The sequence below is a fragment of the Macaca thibetana genome, chromosome 6 (genome assembly GCF_024542745.1).
Source record: "Macaca thibetana thibetana isolate TM-01 chromosome 6, ASM2454274v1, whole genome shotgun sequence".
Lineage (NCBI taxonomy): Eukaryota > Metazoa > Chordata > Mammalia > Primates > Cercopithecidae > Macaca > Macaca thibetana.
In genome coordinates this window covers 99,301,988-99,317,259 of record NC_065583.1, presented here as the reverse complement: position 1 = coordinate 99,317,259, position 15,272 = coordinate 99,301,988, and the positions used below count along the sequence as shown (strand labels likewise).

The window sequence follows — 15,272 nt, the reverse complement described above, 5'->3', positions numbered from 1 at the left end:
TATATGTCTATACATTTAAATATCACAGCTTCCAGATATATAAAGCAAAAATTGACCAACTGCAATTGACAAACAATAATGGGCAAATCAACTGTTATAGGGGAGATTTAAATTTCTCTTAGAAATTAATAAATCAAGCAAACAAGGATATACATATGGACAACACAAATAACTAGCTTAATCTAGTGAAACGTGTAGAACAGTGTAGCCAACACTGAAGATTATATATTCTTTATGTATAACCTTTTAAGTACCTATGGAAATATAAAAAATTAAGAGAAACAAAATAAACCCAAACAAAAACATATGGAGGCAAATAATAAAGGTAAATGCAGAAATTAGTAAAACAGAGGACAAAGATACCTAAAGAGGATCAACAAAAGACACATATGGTAGGGACTGGCACATAGTAGGGCCAACAATTCAATATCTGTTCAGTGAATAACAAGCAACCGAAAGTATAAATGTGTGTATAAAAAAGTCTGAAAGGAAATTCACCAGTGATTAAACCTGAGTTGGGCTGTTTGGGATTAGCTTGCTTTTATTCTTTATTCTTGGTATTTTCTGAACTCCCTGTGTGTATTGCTCTTATAATTTTATGAAAACACATGATTTTAAAATCAATACATAGATTTTCGAAGGAGTAGACTAGAGGTTGGAAGTCAGGAACTATCCTAGACACCAATTCTGGTCAGAGGGCACGAGGAGGTGCAGTGTAAGTGTGTGCTCTTAGGAGGTATGTAGGTGCTCTGCCCCTCAGTACGTGGATGACCTTACGCATAATCTCTCTAAACCCGTTCTCTCAAGTGGCAATAATAAGGCTCCCTCAAAGAGTTATTGTGGTAGGTGGCCATGTAAAGCACTTAATCCAGTGCCTGATACTGCAGATGCTGGGTAGTCATTTGCCTTCCCCTGCTTGAGAGGTTAGCATGAGGGAGATACCTGTCTTCATTTCTAAGGAATGTGCCTAGCGTGGAAGGCAAATTTGATCAGTCTAAATATGAAACTAGATGAAAGCTTAATATGTGAAATTATATTTGTGCCCTCCCAAAGAGCCAAGAAAATTAAGAAATGAACCAAGTAACTCATCATATTTATTACGTGTAAGAATGAAGGTGCAGTATTATCATTTCCTTGTGATAGTCACATCTAATAGTTCTAAAACCAATTCACAGTATTCTTGTCAGACTTACTTTATGAGACATTTAACCATTGCTAAAGTAAATTTCATGAGGAAATATGCCTATATAACTTCTCTGGAGTTACAGAGATAGAAATCTGACCCATCATTTCTGTTTTCATGGAAAACCATTTAGCAGAACTTGGTTCCAGTAGAAGTGTTTATTAAGTTGTAAGCTTAACACAGTTCATTGGCAGTGTGTATTTCCACACGGACATTTTTCTCAGTGCAGATTTGCTCAGTTCATTATTACTGACAGCAGATGGTAGCACTTCCACATGAATTTACCTCCTGAATCGATCTAAGAAATGTCACTAAAAGGATCCCAATGGTTTTGATGTTCTTCCATCTCTGAAAAGGGTACATTAAACAAATAAGGAGTAGAGTTTAGATTTTTTTTAAAAAACTCTAACACGTAATTCCTAAACCAACTAATGACTGCTTTCATCTTTGATTCCGGCTGTTTGAAGGAAAAATAGTAGAAAATACAGATAATCTTTCTTGATAGCATAAACCTTACAAAATCTCCATTGGAAAATAATGGCTTTTGGAGAATATTATCTACATTGACTGTCTGCACTGATAACATCAAATTACTTGTAAATTCTCTACTCTACTTTCTCTGAATACAAATTGCTGGGCTTGCAGAATCACCTGATTGACTGTGACTGAAAAAATAGTATCGGCTCAGGTCACTATGCTAACTTTTGAATTCTGTGATTTCTGCAGCATTAAGATCTCCACAGGATTAACCACATTTTTCACTTACAGACCCATTGGCTTGATTTAGGCTTAAATCAATTTAAAATTATCAGACAAGATTTAATGTTTGATAAATGAGTGAATGATATAATATGTGAATTCTAGTCACATAAAGGAAACTTGTTATTTTTCTATGTCATATGATCATTATTGCATTCTTCATAACTCAAGGGTTTATATTCAGTAGTCCTATATATTTAGAAACAAGGATTTATTTGGAATATTCTAAAAATTAATTTTCCATTTGTGTTTGAAATGTAATTAATGACTTGGCTAATTTGCCACAACTAAAAGAAACTGATACATTTTAGAAAGCATTGAGTATTGAAGCATGTACAATTTAACCATGTAAATTAATTATGGATGCTTTTGACACATTGCTAGAAGAGTGCTTATGATTAACAACGTACTTAAAGGATTTGCTTCACAACAAGAAAAAGCTTTTGGGTTCCATATGCTTTCAAAAACATGCTTACTAATATTCTAACAACAGAGGCACAACTTAATACTGACTTTTTTTTTTTTTTTTTTTTTTTTTTTTTTTTTTTTAGATAGTCTTACTCTGTTGCCCAGGCTGAATGCAGTGGCACAATCTCCGCTCACTGCAACCTCTGCCTTCTGGGTTTAAACGATTCTCCTGCCTCAGCCTCCCAAGTATCTGGGACTACAGGCGCCTGCCACCACGCCCAGCTAATTTTTGTATTTTTAGTAGAGACAGGTTTTTGCCATGTTGGCCAGGCTGGTCTTGAACTCCTGGCCTCAAGTGATCTGCCCACCTCAGCCTCCCAAAGTACTAGGATTACAGGCGTGAACCACCATGCTTAGTCAATACTGACTTAATTCTGCTAAAAGATAGCAACTTTGGGCCAGGTATGGGGGCTCATGCCTATAATCCCAGCACTTTGGGAGGTGGAAGGATCGATGAGTTCAGAGTTCAAGACTGGCCTGGCAACATAGTGAGACTTTATCTCAAAAAAAATAAAAAACTTAAAAATATTATTGAAAAAATAAAATATGGCAATGTTGTTCAATATGCTTTTGTTTCTTTCCCCTTCCTTTGTACCATTATTGTCATGTATATTACATTTATGTTATAAACTCAACACTACAGTGTTACGATTTTTGCTTATATAATCTTATGTCTTTTTAAAAAAATTAAGAAAAGAGAAAGTACTTAGTCTTTTATATTCACCATTTATGACACTTTTCATTTTTCCCTGTACATTTGAGTTACACTCTGGTATTATTTCCAGAAGGACTTTCTTTAGTATACCTTATAAGGCAAATCTACTAGCAAGGAATTCTCTCAGTCTGTTTCCCCGGGAATATATTTATATTACTTTCATTTCTGAAGAATGTAGAATTCTTGGTTGACAATTCAGGTGTTTTCCCTCATTACTCTGAATATGTCATTCTCCTCCTATCCGGACTGATAAGAAGTCACCTGTTTTTGAATTGTTATTCCTCTTTATGTGATGAGTCCTAAAGGACTCAGTTGCTGTTTTTAAGATTTTCTCCTTGTGTTTAGCTATCAGTTATTGGACTATGATGTGTCTAATGTGGGTCTTTTTATATTTCTACTTAGAGTTTGTTGAGCTTCTTGGATCTGTAGATTAATGTATTTCATCAAAGTATAGAAATTTTTAGCCAGTATTTCTTCAGCTATTTTGCCTGCCCTTTTCTCTCCTTCTCTTTTTCAGAGTACTATTATATGTATTCTGGTACAGCTGATGTTATACCACAGATGTCTAAGGCTCATTTTTCTTCAAGTTTTTCTTCTCTTTTCTTCACGTTGAATGCTTTCTATTAATATACTTTCAAATCCACTAATCCTTTCTACTGCTGTCTCATATTTACTATTGAGTCCATCTAGTGAATTTTTTATTTCTGGTATTGTACTTTTCAACTCTAGAATTTCTATTTAGTTCTTTCTATAGTTTGTATTCCTCTATGGAGATTAGCTATTTGCAGAGCCATTGTTATAATTTTTCTGTTTTAATTCTAGTTTTCTTTAATTCACTGAACATATTTATAATACCTGCTTTGAATTATTTGTAAATCCAACATCTGAGTCTACTCAGTGTCAGTTTTTAATAATGATTTTTCCCCCTGGTATGAACCACACTTTTTGGTTTCTTTGCATGTCACATAAATTCCTTTGAAAACTAGACATTTTAGATAATATATTGCAGCAATTCTGGATTCCAATATTTTTTCCTGAGGGTTGTCTTTTTCTTGTTGTTGCTGTTGTTTTTGTTTGGTTAATAACTTTCCTAGGCTTTGTCTGCAGATTTTTTTTTTCCCTGTAAGTATGGCCACTGATGTCTTTGCTATTGGTTTTTTAATTCTTATTTTTATTTTTTAGACTGCCTTCCTCAGGGTTATCCAGCTATGTCTGTAAAGCTTGCAGGTTGGCCAATGATTGGACAGAAATTGTGCTCAAATATCTCAAGCCTATAATGCCTTTTTCTTTTGCCAATGAATGTGTACATGGATTGGGAACACACTGAAAATTCAAGTAGTATTCATGTTGGCCTTAGCTCCTACATCCCATCAGGCCTTCTCGTGTCTCCACTGAACATTCCCTTCCCATCAGCCAGTGATGCCTGGAGAACTTATCTACCCCTTCCGTGGCTGTCTTACTTCCAGAATGTCCCCATTAAAATACTGGTAGTTTGCTGCTTGCCTCAACTGGGACTGCAACCTTTTCTTTTCATTTAGTACCTATTTTGCTATTTTTTATTGACAGTGCCGCTGAGCAATAGTTTTAGCTGTCTTTTGGAAATCAGGCCAGCCCCTCTGGCTACACAGTTATTGGCTCTTATGGCCAGACTGCTCTGGTAAAACTTCTATTGATGGAGTGGCTGGGGACATTGGGGAAAGGAGGAGGGGGTATGGAAGTACTTCCAGGCAAGAATGCTTCAGATTCCCTGTTTCTAACTTGAAGTTTGGCAGATTATCATGAACTAAACACTTCTCAGATTTTATATTTGCCCTTGGTTGATTTCCAGGACCCAAAAATGGTTTGTTTTTGACAATTTTGTTCATTTTTATACTTATTTTCTGGGAAGAGGATTTGCTGACCTCTTTATTCTATCACAGCTGGCAGTCCACTTCTATTGTTATTAATTTATAAAATTATTCTAAAAGATTACATAAATATATCTCATAACTCCTATATTAAGGTGATCAGCATAGTATAGGCTTGATTCTTTTAAACCAAAAGCATTTTGCCAAAACAATATAATTTTTATTTTAAAATCCAATTTATTAATAAATTTAAACTTGTGATTTTTAAAGACCATCATTCATTTTAATATATTCTATTTAATTATATAAATATAAGGTCTCAGTATAGTAAAGGATAAAGAATTTTTTAAAGATGGCCAAACCTGCATTAAAGAAATGCTCAAGCTATTCTAAAAGCTCTTCAAAGGCATAAAAGTCTCAATTATTTTAAAAAGTGTTTTAAATGAGCATTGCCATGCATTTTATTCTATTAGAATATAACCTTAAATGCTAATATGACTGTTTTATGTTCTTTGAGGAAAAATGAATATTAAAATGTTGTAGATTACTGAAGTGTTTTTGAAGTACCTAAGCTTTTTATTTTAATTTAAATTCATTTAAATTATTTTTCATTAATTTGGTTTTAAACCTGAATACAAATATAGTGATAGTTCTAGTTGCCATATAGACCTAGACCTTTCACTAATTCAGACCTTTCTTCCTTTCACTTATAAACAGTTGTTAAATATTCCTAAACACTTAGATGCTGGTCAGTGATGCTTTTAATATGCTATGTAATTTACAGGAATATCCTATTTTTAGATTGAAATTGGGCTTTATTATAGGGTACCATAAGACTACTTTCTGAATGTCTGGCTGTTATCCTTTTCTGTTTAGATATTAATGGGTTAAATACTAATAGCCAACCAAGTGACTGCTATGTGTCAGGTACTGTTCTATGTACTTCTGCGGTATTATCTCATTGAAGGGTCACAGTCAATCTCTGAGACAGATACTATCTATCATTAGCCAGTTACCAGATGAAGAAACAGAGACATAAAATGGTTAAGTGACTTTCCCGATAGCTCACAGCTACCAAGTGGTAGAGCAGGACTTGACCTCAAACAGTCGTAACCACAGAGCTCATGCATGTGCTTACCCACTTGCTATGTGGAACGAGGAAAAGATGACTTATAGAAGTAAAGTCCAAGTCTTTACAAAGAAGCATCAAATGAGCAGAGCTGCAGTGTGCCATGGTCCTAAGACTCCTCTAAGAAAATGTCCCCTGAACTGTAAGTGCCTATCCACCTCTTAGATAAGAGATGCCAAAGGGAGAGTGAGTCTTGGAGAGAGTGGAGGCTGCATGATTGAACTGATTCTCCCTATTATGAGTGTTTCTGTCCAGTGGAAATTTAGAAGCCTAGGTTTCATTTCATTAAAGTTAACATGTCTTTACATCAATAAGATTGGATTATACCTCTTTATTCCTTCCATTGGCAACTGTGTAAGTCATCCCAAAAGAATTTATACTACATTTATCTTTTTAAATTCCAGCTTTCTAAACAGTCATTATTTTAGTCCAGGACAATTTTAAATTTTTTTGCATTTTTCCTGCATATTTCCTATGCTCATTTCGCCATAGGGTCATCTGCCCCCACATTCTGTTCCTAAATCTCTGCGTGGTTGTTTTTTCCTTGTCATTCTGATCTCTGATTAAGTATCACCTTGTTTTAGTCCATTTAGGCTGTCATAACAAAAATACCATAGACTGGGTGACTCAACAACCAACACTTATTTCTCCCAGTTCTGAAGGCTACAAGATCCAGGATGAGGGCACTGGAAGATCCAGTGTCTGGTGAGGACCCATTTTCTATTTCATAGATGCCATCTTCTCACTGTATCCCCACATGATAGGAAAAGAGTGAGAGAGCTCTCTGGGTCTTTTTTATAAGGGCACTAATCCCATTCATGAGGGGTTCACCCTCATGACCTAATCATCTGCAAAGGGCTCCACCTCCTAATACCATCACCTTGGTGGTTAGGATTTCAACATATGAATTTTAGAGGGACACACACATTCAGTCCATTGTATTACCTCTTCCATGAGGCCTTCCCTTTCCAAGTCTAATGTCACCAAAATCCCTCCAGAATCATGTTACCCTGTTGTGTTTCCTTCGTAGGACTTATAATTATCTGGATTATCTTATTTATTCATTCTGCATGTTTACTGGCTGTCTTCTGCACTGGAATCTAAGTTCCATGGGATCAGGAACATTGTTTATCTAAGAGATACAGTGGTCTCTATAACTATACCTAGAAATATTCTGGCAGACACATAAAAAAGATGATTGATTAATATATGTTGAATTACTTAACATTAGTTTAAGGCAGGTAAGGGAAACGAGACTCAAGTTGGACAGGAGGACTTGATATAGGCACAACCCATCAGGGCTTTGAGCCCAGGGCCCAGTTAGGGATGGGAATGAAGGTTGGGGAAACCAAGAGAAGAAGCTAGGCATCCCCTAGTCTAAATCCAGCCTACAAGCCTGTTTTACTGGTCCCACTCATGTTTAAAAATGTCTTGTGCCAACACTTTAATGTAGGAGGTTTAACATAAACTTCAGGTTTTCTAGGTTCGTTTCACAAATAGGAAGGTCTGGCATGCTGAACCTGCATTCCCACGTGGGACAGTTGGCTGGAGCAGAGTAGCCAGCATGGCCTTGGATGGGTGCACTCTGCAGTTCCTCCTGAGCCCCGTCATCTGCTGGTGTATTTAGCTGGCATTATCCCCTTAGGTCACCTGCTTCGTCTTCATAGGTATTTGAGTTTGCAGTATTGATATAATGGTTAATCCACAATATAAATAATCAATAAATGTATCATCAATAATAGTGTTTGTGTTGGTAGAACTTGTGCACTACATAGAAACCTCCTAGGGCTCCCCATTGCTTGCCAAATGATGTCCACATCCCTAACTTGGGTGCGGTCTGACCTATATCTTATATCCAGTTATTACCTAATAAAAGGAACAGAGTTACATTTTAGGCTTTTAACTTATAAAAACAGCCCTGTAGCCTTGGGAGAGACAGAAGGAGAGAAAGGAGGAAAAAGAAAAACAAAAACTCAAGAGACAGAAAGACAGAGAGAGAGACAGACAGAAGTAGAACAATTTAAATAGTGCAGGCCATCTCCTTCCATCCCTAGTTCTACTCATGGAACATGTGCCCACTGGCACTGGATACATATAGGCTTGAAACAACATGTTGACAAAATTTGTGTAAAGAAATATGCAAATGATTTTGATTCTCTTACCATTGACAAAAAGGTGAATAAAATGAATTGTTTAGGTTGTCGAACTACTGAGCTTTGTGAACATCCTTGAAGAAAAACTGAAGAACAATGATAGGCCAAAAAGAAACACTGGCCAACAGAGAGGGAACTGATAAAATGCAACTACAGTTTATATTGTGTAAACAAAAATGGGCGCCCTGCTATACTCGACCATACTGCTTTATCAATGAGTAGCCCTTTCTCACCAACTTTTTCTGATGTTTGGATTATAAATTACATTTGAAAATAGAAAATAAACCTGTATATTAATTCAATGACTTGGAATCTGAGACAAATCTTTATTTTAAAGGAGTAAACCAGATAAATTATTTTAGCCTTTTCAAAGTAACTCACACTGATCCTGGACCAATTCTGATTCTTACAGGAACATCCAATACTTGGGCAACCCTTTTTTGTACTTCATCCCTGCAAAACGAATGAATTCATGGCTCCAGTATTAAAGAATTCTCGGAAAATCAATAAGTAAGAAACACCATCAAGATACATTGGCTTCTACTCTGATTTTAAAAGTGTAAATCTTTCTATGTGACTCTAAAAGCTAGGCTAAAAAAGAAATATTATTTATAATAATAATAATGGCTAACACATTGATTTTTACTATATGCTAGATGCTGTTCTAAGAGTTTTAGATACAGTAAGACATTGGATTTTTGCAACATTCCTATGTGCTAAGTACCATTATTTTACCCAATTTACAGAGGAGGAAGCTAAAGAACAAAAGAATTAAGCCACTCAAACAAGGTCACACAGCTAGTTACGTGGTAGGATTTGAATCTAAGCATTTTGGCCTCAGAACCATGCTCTTAATCACTGCACTCTGCTACCTTAGTAAGTGCTGTAAACCACAAGGGTAAAATTTGAATCATCAAGGGGAGTCAGGAACCCCGGTATCTTACCTCATTCTTCAACTACCCTAATAAAGGATCCTCACAGGCTCTCTGGACCTTAAATTCTTGTCAAGCAATGGGGCTGGCATTCAGAAATGCTGAGATTCCAGGTGGTAGGTACAAATCTTTGAAGAAAACCTCATTTCTGTTATTGTTGGTGACCAACTGATATTCTACCATTCATCCAAAAACTACAATGGAAACGTTAGCATGGCCTGTTTTTCACTTGTTTCCTAGGAATGTCAACTACATCACATCATGGCTGAGCATTGTAGGGCCAGTTGTTGGACTGAATCTACCTCTGAGTTATGCCAAAGCAACCTCTCAGGCTGAATGAAATGTCGATTAACAAGGTAAAAGAAAAGCCTGGATTTAATGTTTTGCTGTTACAAAGATCAGTGTCTCCATTGCATTTAGACCCATCCCACCAAATGTAAAATTTGCTTTCATCTTTAGTGGGCAAATCCTGACTTAATTTTTATTTTTCCAATCAGTCCCCTACCAAGTTATTTAGGACAGGGATCCCCAAATCCCAGGCCACGAACCGGAACCAGGCCTCACAGCAGGAGGTGAGAGGCAGCTGAGCGGGCGAGGAAGCAAGCATTACCACCTGAGCTCTGCCTCCTATCAGATCAGCTGCAGCACTGGATCCTCATAGGAATGTGAACCTTATTGTGAACTGCGCATGCGAGGGATCTAGGTTGCGTGCTCCTTATGAGAGTCTAACCAATGCCTGATGATCTGAGGTGAACCAGTTTCATCCTGAAACCATCTCCCATTTGGTCTGTAGGAAAATGGTTTTCCCTGAAAGTGGTCCCTGGTGCCAAAAAGGTTGGGGGCCACCAATTCAGGAAATATTTTACTTTGCTGTAAGTAGCATGCACTCAATGACAGGAATGGATAGTTTTATTTTAGTACTGATATTCTTAAATAAGTCTTTACTGCTCAGTTAATCTTCTTTTGTTCTCTTGGCTTTTGTTTTGTGTTCTTCAGATTCTTCTATCGAGCTTAGAAATTGTGGTATGAAGAATGTCAAGAGTTTACCTGACCAGCCCTGGCTTTAATAGGACCAATACCATGGAATATTTCATCTCACCAAGATTTGACATGGATTATTTTTCCCTTGGACACAAATGTCTACAGCAACTGATATTTGATAGACCGAATGTTTAGAAGAAACATTTCAAAGGCGTACATCATGGCCAGGCATGGTGGCTCACACCTGCAATCCAAGCACTTTGGGAGGCCGAGGTGGGAGCATCACTTGAGCCTGGGAGTACAAGACCAGGCTGGGCAACATGGTGAAACCATGTCTGTACAAAAAAATACAAAAATTTGCCTGTTTGTGGTGGTGTGTGCCTGTAGTCCCAGCTACTCAGGAGGCTGAGGTGGGAGGTTGGCTTGAGCCCAGGAGGCAGAGGTTGCAGTGAGCTGAGATTGTGCCACTGCACTCCAGCCTGGGTGACAGAGCCAGACACTGTCTCAGGAAAAAAAAAAAAAAAAAAAAAAAAAAAAAAAGACACATCACTATAAATAGCAAAAAACGAATCTTAACTTACTAATACTAGGAATAACAACATTATTAGGGCACTTGCAGGTTATTCTTTTCTAGGCCAAGTACTTCACTTCCATTTGTCTGATATGGAGATTGAGGGAGAAATGTATTTGTGTATTCATTTTAATGTAAGATATACAAAAATTAAATTACTGGATTTACCTGTCCCTGAAACTGGTGTTATAAACATGACCTATCTTAAGTGATTCTCCCAGAATCAAACTCAGGAACAATAGATTATTTCTGTTTTACTCCAAAGATAGGGGAGAGAGAGAAAGAGAGAGAGTGTGTGTGTGTATGTATGTATGTGTGGGTGTTTGTGTAGACAGATAGATGTAAAATAAAGAAAAAAACACAATATTTTACTGTGAGACAATATGTTTTACCAGCGAAATGTGGCATAGTAATTAGAAGTTTTCTAAAAAGCTATAGAAAATATTTAAACATTAAGATTTCTTTTTGACCTACAGTAATAAAACAATGGTCATTTTACCCCTCTACTTCTCAACCCCACAGCTGCTCTGCTGTACTCTTTGAGGGCTCTTAAGCGAGTCTTCGTGTCCCTGAGACTTATTTTCCTCATCTTTAATTTGAAAATAACAAGCTACCTCATAGGGTTGCTGTGAGAACCACATGAGATCATTAATGCATGATAAGATATTGTAAAGTATTATACAAATATTCATTAAATGTTCACCTTTCTTGTATATAATTGGTATTCACTCAGGCTGTAAATAAGTTTCATAGCCAGTTAAGTATTAAGATAAACCTAACCTGGAACCATATTTTTTTTTTTTGGTTGCTTGTTTTGTTTTTTTGTTTTCATTTACTAGGAGCTGAAACTAAGATTAAAATGTCGTTGGGTTTTTAGAGAGTCTAGATTAGTGTCTTTCAATGAGAGATATGCTTAAAATCACCTGAGGATCGTTTACAGCTACAGATGCTGGGGCCACCTGACACAGTCTCTCTGGGGGTGATTCTGCTCTGGAGAACCTCTGGTCTGGATATACCTTTATTGTGACATTGATTTGTATTGTTTTGCTCTACTGACAGGCCTTTTCCAATCCATACAAGCTGAACTTGCTTCCTAATGTTTGTCTAGGCCTTATCTGGATAGGAAGGAAGCTTAGGAGACATGTTCACAAGGCAGCCGTCTTGTAGGAAACCAGTCCAGGTGAGGACATCATTCACCAGTGGATCACTGAGCACCATTGACAGCACCCTCAGTCCACATCTGCAGATTAAGAGCTGAACTCTCACAGAGAAAGTGGAAGTAGAGAAAGGGTTAATTCAAACTGCTAGAAAAGCTAAAAGTAAATTTTAAAATGCTGAGCTGCACATATTCATGCTAGGATGAGAGCCAGCTTAAATGCTTGCTGGGCATTTTGGTATTTACCGCTTAACATGTTTTCAACTTCTGTGAGGGATTTTCCCCCCACTCTCCCTAATGTAAACACAGATTTCTCGGCAAGTCATTTCTCAAGCCATGTCATTTCTAGTGTAAAATAAATTATAATAATGTGTCATCTGAATGGTGTTCTTGTCTGCAAATATTAGTTATCCTTTGCTAACAGATTCTGAGATGAGAGTCTATCAGTTTGGAGCCAACGTTTAGTTTTTTTAAAAAAGTTAAAAATAAAACTTTTTCTCTGATCAACAAGGACCTAAAAATTCATCAGTGGCAGAAAAAAGTTCTGAGGAGCTCCTGTAGATTGGGGAGGCCTTTCTCCCCAGATAGATCCCTCTCCTCGAGCAGCTTGATTTCTTTCTAGAATTGTTTTCACTTAAAAAACTTCTAATTTTTGGTTGATAACAATTTGCATTTTTATAAATGCAGTTATGCGAACGGAATGTTATCCTGACAGTTATTAAACATTAGAAGATACTTGGTTTTGTTGAAATAACTGTTCTTTCTTGGCAATATGAAGAATTTTTCTCCCTGCTTCCTCATATAATGTACAGCATCTTCTATCAGAAATCAGGCTGGGTAAAGCCGCTTCCAGCTAACCTCCTAAATTCTGCTTCTGTGTGACCTTGGAAAAATTTCTTCACCTCTGTGGTCCTCAGTTTCTTTATTTGTAAAATGGGGAAATTCAGCTATGTGTCTTTTGCGACAACCGTGAATTTTTAGGTCTGTGAAATAGAAGTCCAGAGATCTAAACTGTGAGGCTGGTTAGCTGCTAGCTGTGTGACTTGGGCCAATTTTCTTATCTCCTTCTTAAACTATTTCTGAAAAATAAAGCCCACAGTATCTATGCTGCTTACCTGACAAGGGCATAGAGAAGATCAAAATGCTGCATAAAACTGAATGTGCTTTATAACCAAGGCAGTGAGACATGGAGTGAGGGGTGACAGTGGATAATGACCTGCTCCTTCAGGGACACCAGCATCCCTACTCCTCCCCACCTCACTGCATGCCTGAGCCCTCCCCAGTGCCAAGCGCGCTCTGATCTGGGGAGTCTTCTGCTTCACACCCTTAGCCGATTGTTGCTTATGCTGGTACCCACCTGGAAGTGCTTCCTTCCCCACAGATCTACCCAATTCCCACCCTGGTGTTGGTGATTTACTCTCACAAAGCCACCTCTGACCACCACAGCCCTGAATCAGTGCTCCCTTCATTACTCACTGTGCTTTGTCACTATGAGCTTTTAGCTGCCTCTCTTCCACTCTGATTTCTCCCCAACTTGATAAGTATGAATTAAGTCATTTCAGGTGTTGGCCACTGTTCTTGATTTACTCTGTTGCAGCATACACAGAAGAATGTCTGTGTGTGCCACGTAAGTAGAAAGGCTCTTGGGTTGGGAATTTGAGAGGTGGGAAAACTCTTTGAGGAACCAGTGGAGGGAGCAGTGGAGGGAGCAGAGTCTGTGTTGCTCAGCAGGTCCTAGCTTACAAGCTAGAGGTTAAAAAAAAAACACAAAATTCACCTTTCCCCCAATAAACGCTTATTAAAATCAAGAGAAAAAAGGCCAGAACTGGGTTTTTGCATGTACTTCTCCTATGATAGGTATAGTGGTTTTTATTCATACTCCCAAAATATTAGAAAATAGAACTCTGCAATGTCAAAACCAGCTCTTACATAATCCAGAGATATTCCAGTGAGGTTTTTTTAGGATTGAAATTTGAGAGTGAGAATATGAAAATACTCACTTCAGCAGATTTCCTCTTACATACTGAATCCTAGGCCAGGTGCCACAGATAGCAAATGGGGAGACATAACAATGTCACAGTTCAGTGAAGAGGACACACAAGAGGATGCTTCAGGAACAGTAGGCTGCATGCTGTGGGCAAGCACATGCCAAAGAAGGCTTTGCAGAAGAGGAATGTGAGTGGAATCTTGAAAACCTTATGACTTAGCCAGGTCAAGAGTGAAGGAAGAATCTTGAAGGTGCTTGTGGGGAAGTGGTGAAGAATCAAGCTGGCTAGCAGGACTGGGGCCAGCTCTGGAAGAGCCTTTACTGTCACACTGAGAATTTGTATTTGGCCTGAAAACCACAGCCACTGCTGGGATTCAAATAGAAAAGTTAAAGTGATCACATTTGCATTTAAGAAAGAACCTGTATTTTTAAAATGGCTGCTGCATATAACTAATCATCCATACACTTTGTCAGGTTTGGTTTAGTTTGGTTTGGTTTTTACCACAGAATCTTAGCCACAGGATTTAGAAGGTTGAGGAGCACAGCAGGAGCTGAGATTGTGCCAAAGACACTTTTCAGTTTTTACCTAGGGTCTTCCAAAACAAAACCTGCCAGTGTCCTGAAAAGCCTTGAATCCTGGCTACTGAGTTACCTGGGGCAAGTCACTGCACCTCTCTGGGCCTCTGTTTTCTGACATATTAACATAAGGAAGTATATTTGATTGAGTAAAATCAATTTATTGTTTTGTAACAAGGTTTTTTTTTTTTTTTTTTTTTTTTTTTTTTTTTTTTTTTTTTTTTTTTTTTGAGATAAGGTCTTACTCTGTTGCCCAGGCTGGAGTACAATGGCTTGATCTTGACTCACTCCAGCCTGACCTCCTGGGCTCAAGGGATCCTCTCACCACAGCCTCCTGAGTAGCTAAGACTGCAGGCACATGCCACCATGCCTGGTTAATTTTGTTTATTTTTTGTAGAGATGAGGTTTCACTATGTTGCCCAGACTGTACTTGAACTCCTAGACTCAAGAGATCCTCCTATCTCGGCCTCCCAAAGTACTGGGATTACACAGGTGTAAGCCACTATGCCCAGCCAGCTTTTTTTTTTTTTTTTTAAATGAAATGGAATACATAAAAAATAAAATATCAAAGTGCACTACACATAGTAAGGGCATTAGTGTTTTGTGAAACTTTGTTTTCAACTATATGTTATATACATATATACACACACACATATATTTTATATATATATGAAATCAATGTCTATGTGTGTGTCCACACACACACGTGCACATGTGCACTGGGTTGTGATATAGACTGTATTTCTAGTGCCAGAAAATAGAAATCTGAAAACTGATGGACTAATAAGCTTCCTTCCTATTCTAAGACTTGATTT

The 15,272-nt window shown here is 37.6% G+C and overlaps 1 protein-coding gene across 6 annotated transcripts in view; it reads left to right on the top strand.

The window, feature by feature from the left end:
- ATG10 (autophagy related 10) overlaps nt 1-15,004 on the top strand; it is a 307,360-nt gene extending 292,356 nt beyond the window's left edge. For all 6 annotated transcript variants that reach the window (XM_050795733.1, XM_050795729.1, XM_050795732.1 and 3 more), the window contains 3 exons: nt 8,667-8,764; nt 9,427-9,542; nt 10,183-15,004. In XM_050795733.1, coding sequence (XP_050651690.1) covers nt 8,667-8,764; nt 9,427-9,526 — 198 coding nt within the window. In that variant the 3' untranslated portion in view covers nt 9,527-9,542; nt 10,183-15,004. The remainder of the gene's footprint in view (nt 1-8,666; nt 8,765-9,426; nt 9,543-10,182) is intronic.
- Nucleotides 15,005-15,272: the final 268 nt, after the last annotated feature.